This window comes from Glycine soja, chromosome 7 (genome assembly GCF_004193775.1).
Source record: "Glycine soja cultivar W05 chromosome 7, ASM419377v2, whole genome shotgun sequence".
NCBI lineage: Eukaryota > Viridiplantae > Streptophyta > Magnoliopsida > Fabales > Fabaceae > Glycine > Glycine soja.
The window spans coordinates 16,246,365-16,251,125 of NC_041008.1; the positions used below are offsets into that span (position 1 = coordinate 16,246,365).

Below are 4,761 nucleotides of genomic sequence, written 5' to 3' on the forward strand. Positions count from 1 at the left end.
CATTATAAAAAAATCCTAAAAAAAAATTTAAACGTAAAAAAAATAAAAAATAAAATAAAATACCATTTCAAAGTCATAAAATATAAAAAAAATTACGACTTGAAAGTTTTGAAATGAAAAAAATATATATATAACTTTAAAGTCATAATTAAATAATTAAGTTCGCCAATTTTTTATTTTTTTTACTTTACTTAGAAGAAGTAAAAAAAAATTAATGTCATGACACAAATTATGAATTATAACTCAAATTGTAATACACTTACTTCATTTTCGATAATAATTTAAAATTAACCTCAAAATAAAAAAAAAGTAAAAAAAAATTCCCCCATTTGATAAAAAAAAAAAGCTACATAAAGTAATAAACTAAAACTTAGCTATCTCATTTTCTGTCGTTTCCAAGTCTTTCATCGTTAAAATTTTCCTCAAACATTGAACCCCAGAACAAAATCACGTCTGATGATATGAATCTACTGAAAACAATATCGAACCATATTCATGCATGGTGAAAGAGAAACATGCATATCTTCGTTAGAAAAGAGAGATACTAGTATACTTTAATTTTTAGAAAACCAAAATCTGCTACATGCAATGTTTCCAAGATGGTACACTAATACGTTCAAAGTCAATTAATCTCGTCCTTTTTAAACATGTTCAACTCCTCTGCATCAGTGGAATTACCATATCTGTACGTTTACATAAAATTGCACAATTTTTTTTGAAGAGCGTAGCAAATTTCACATTCTCCTACACACACATATGCTACTGTGTGACACCCATTAGCTTATAATTTTCTCTTTATTAATCATTTCCCGCTCTAATTTCAACTGGAATTAAAATATCTAACAAGTAACAACAGTGCATATATAGCAGCAATTGTTTCTTTTTTACCATATGGTTCCATTAAGCACTTCATGGACCAACTTAACATTGCAATGCTAATATTCACAACTATAGCATTGTTTCTATCACGTGCCGAGGCCATGCGTAAGTGCGGGAATTGCGGTTTGAACCCGGTTCCGTATCCGTTAAGCACTGGACCCGATTGTGGTGACCCGTGGTACAAGATTCGGTGCACCGCGGGTACACTGTGGTTGGATGCACTCGCCGGGTCAGCCTACATGATCAGCTCCATTGACCCGTTAACCCGTAGTATCATAACCCGACCCGCTTCAATTACACCAAAGACATGCGTGTCCACGGACTTCCACAGCGAAGGCATGCACCTGAACGAAACCCTTCCTTTCAGTGTGGCTTCAGGAAACACCGTTTTTCTCTTCAACTGCACCACCCACGCGCCTTCGATGAACTGCGCCGCAAGCGGCACGTGCCACAGGTATGTTAAGGAGCACGCGGATTTCGGCGCGTGCGGGCGCGTGGGAGTGTGCTGCGAGTACAAGAGTGCTGGATCCCTCAAAGAATATGTGGTTCGGGTACACGGCGGAGGATGCGCGGCGTATCAGAGTTTTGTGGATTTTAACGGCACGGCGGCGGGAAAGCGGTGGCCGGAGCCTGGGGTAGGGATCAAGTGGGTGGCACCACAGGAACCGGTTTGTAAGGCGCCAATAGATTGCAAGGAATTGTTGAACTCGAAATGTGGAGTGGGCCCCGCTGGTGGTGTTGTGCAAAGGTGCTTGTGCAATGTTGGGTTTAAGTGGGACCCGATCAATGGTTCGTGTCAACCTCAAGCCCAGACACAGAGTATGGCCCAAAGCTAATCTCTATTTTTTTTTTTATTTATTTATTTACAAAGCTATACTTTAGAATTTGATATTACTTACATAAAATCAATAAGTAGTCACATACTGTATTTTATTTAAAAACTAAAAATATGTTTATTTAATTTGAAATACATGGTTAACTTGTAACATGTATGGGCTTGAGACCACTAAGAATTAACCCATTTACATGTGGATTATATGGGTTGGACAATTTAGTGCATGTATGGTTTAGTTAAACGTTTGCACCTCCCAAAATTAGTTTGCGAGTGGATTCAAAGATTATCTTTTGCATTCGTCCAATAGATGTTTGTAGGAATGTGTGGCATCACCACTTCAATTGGAACTCAAAACATGGTTTTAGTTTTCAGATTGAACCGAGTTTGATGTGTGGGTTTGCTATTTTTAACTCATATACATGTATATATTTTTTTTTTTTAAAAAAATAAACACTTTATGTTATTAAAAGTATAATTCAGGTTAGTTGAGACCTTTAGTTTGTAACCATTTAGTGTTGGGACTATTTGATGATTAATTTTTATTAAAAATTTGATTAGATATATTTAGTGAGTTCTTCTTTCTCAAATTTTAATCATATTTTTTTTTTCATTCATAAAATTCAAACTTGAGATCTTATTTATGATATTTGAGTGGGTTCTAGTCAAGTACATGCTGGTATATTTGATATTTGTTGGTTGTTATTATTATTTTTTGTATAATTTTTTAGTTGTTTTAGATTTTATTTAAGATTTATATTTTGGCTGTCAACTAATGTGAGGCTAACGTGACCGATTATTATACATGCTTGTTTATTCTGGATCCTTTGTTGTTGTTTTAGTTTTAGCTTTTATTTTTTTAACCTGCAGATACAAAGGGCAAAGGACATGGAAAAGATAGCAACGGCAAAGTTCGGAAGAAAAAGAAAATGCTTCTGGCTGGTATGTGTGTATCATGTAGTAACTCTGTTAATAGGTTTCTTCTGCTATATGCCAACAATTAACAGTTCGGATCACTGGCGCTATAAGTGTGCAATATTTGGTGTTACAATAAATCTTAATTATTGTATGAAAAGGGGATGTTAAGTGAGAGAACTTCTACTATGAGTGAACCGTAAGGTAATTAAATTTTCTATGGATCATGCAAGCATTAAAATCCTAACCATCGTGTATAGTAGTATGTTACAGATTTATTTGTTATCTTCTAGTGGAAACACTCCTCTTATCACTTGATACATTCGTTGTATCAAATACTGCACATTTTACAATAAGGGATCCAAACTCTACAAATAATTGAGCACTCCAATGTTTCACTTTTTTCTCTCATACAAGATTTCTCTCTGTCAAAGGCAATTTTCTTGTAAGTTGTAACTAACCACTGTGTTTGTGCTTTCCTCCCTAAACTCTTCTGTTATCAACAGTGGTTGCTTCCTTAGGAGGAATATTCTCTATTGTAACAGTTATAGGAGTCATTTTCTACAAGAAGCATAATCAAGCAAAGCAGGCCAAAATCAAAAAGAGGAAAGAAATCTCAAGTGCCAAAGCCAATGCTTTATCATCAAGAATCTTCACTGGTAGAGAGATAAGAAAAGCAACCAACAATTTCTCCCAAGAAAACCTCGTTGGCACTGGTGGCTTTGGTGAAGTCTTCAAGGGAACATTTGACGATGGAACCGTCTTTGCCATCAAACGTGCCAAGCTTGGATGCACCAAAGGCATTGATCAAATGCAAAACGAGGTCCGAATTCTCTGCCAAGTAAACCACAGAAGCCTAGTTAGACTCCTTGGTTGTTGCTTGGAACTTGAAAACCCTTTGCTAATATACGAGTACGTCTCAAATGGGACCCTTTTCGACTACCTTCATCGCTACTCTTCTGGCTCTAGGGAACCCCTCAAATGGCATCAAAGACTCAAAATTGCACACCAAACAGCTGAAGGGCTTTGCTATCTGCATTCAGCAGCCGTGCCACCAATTTACCACCGCGACGTGAAATCAAGCAACATACTTCTTGATGACAAGCTTGATGCAAAAGTTTCTGATTTTGGGCTATCTAGGCTTGTTGAATTGGCTGAAGAGAACAAGAGCCATATTTTCACTAGTGCTCAAGGGACACTGGGGTATCTAGACCCCGAGTATTATCGTAACTTTCAGTTGACGGATAAGAGCGATGTTTATAGCTTTGGAGTGGTGTTGATGGAGTTGCTCACTGCTCAGAAGGCTATTGATTTCAATAGGGAAGAAGAGAGTGTGAACTTGGCCATGTATGGGAAGAGGAAAATGGTTGAGGACAAGTTGATGGATGTGGTTGATCCTCTGCTTAAAGAGGGAGCTAGTGCGTTGGAATTGGAAACTATGAAGTCATTGGGGTATCTTGCAACTGCATGCGTGGATGACCAGAGGCAAAAACGGCCTTCAATGAAAGAAGTAGCTGATGATATTGAATATATGATTAAAATTGTTAAGGGTCAGGTTTCCAAATCATGAATGTGTCTATTTGGGAAGCGAAACACTCGATCTCTATCCATCTCTTTTTAATAGATTCTCTTCTAATAGTTGAAATTCGCGCAGTCTTGTTAATTTGGAAATAAGATCCATCAGTTGAGGAATGAGACTACATGAATTTCACCAACAAGAGAGTTTATTAGAAAGAATAGAAAAAGTGTTAAAAAGTATGATGTCAGTTAGCACTTAGCTATGCCACCAAAGAATTACTGGGCAAAAATGTACCCTGATGAAAAAAGAAAAACATTTTGGTTTAAAATTTGCCAAATTCTCCTGGTGATAGTTGCAGGGTTCAAATACATATGTATGAGTAATAGAAAGATTTGGGGTGGGGTATCCAAGTAGATTTTTCCATAAAAATGTTAGAATTAAATAACTAAGCAAAATGGCCAATGGACATCCATATGTTATTTAACATTTAGAAAGATAAAGAGAGTGAAGAAAAAGAAGCTTAGGTATGATATGTATTTATGATGTGATAGGATTAGATGGATATAGAAAAAAAAAGTTGTTGATGGAGTGTTTATAACCCAAAGGTATTCGTATA

General features: G+C 36.4%; 1 protein-coding gene across 1 annotated transcript; it reads left to right on the forward strand.

Moving 5' to 3' along the window:
- Positions 1-900: 900 nt before the first annotated feature.
- LOC114419340 (wall-associated receptor kinase-like 20) lies at positions 901-4,538 on the forward strand. Its single transcript, XM_028384995.1, has 3 exons — positions 901-1,698; positions 2,582-2,653; positions 3,133-4,538. Exons 1-3 carry the CDS (start codon positions 912-914, stop codon positions 4,194-4,196), a joined length of 1,923 nt encoding a protein of 640 aa, XP_028240796.1. The 5' UTR covers positions 901-911; the 3' UTR covers positions 4,197-4,538.
- The last annotated feature ends 223 nt before the right edge of the window (positions 4,539-4,761 follow it).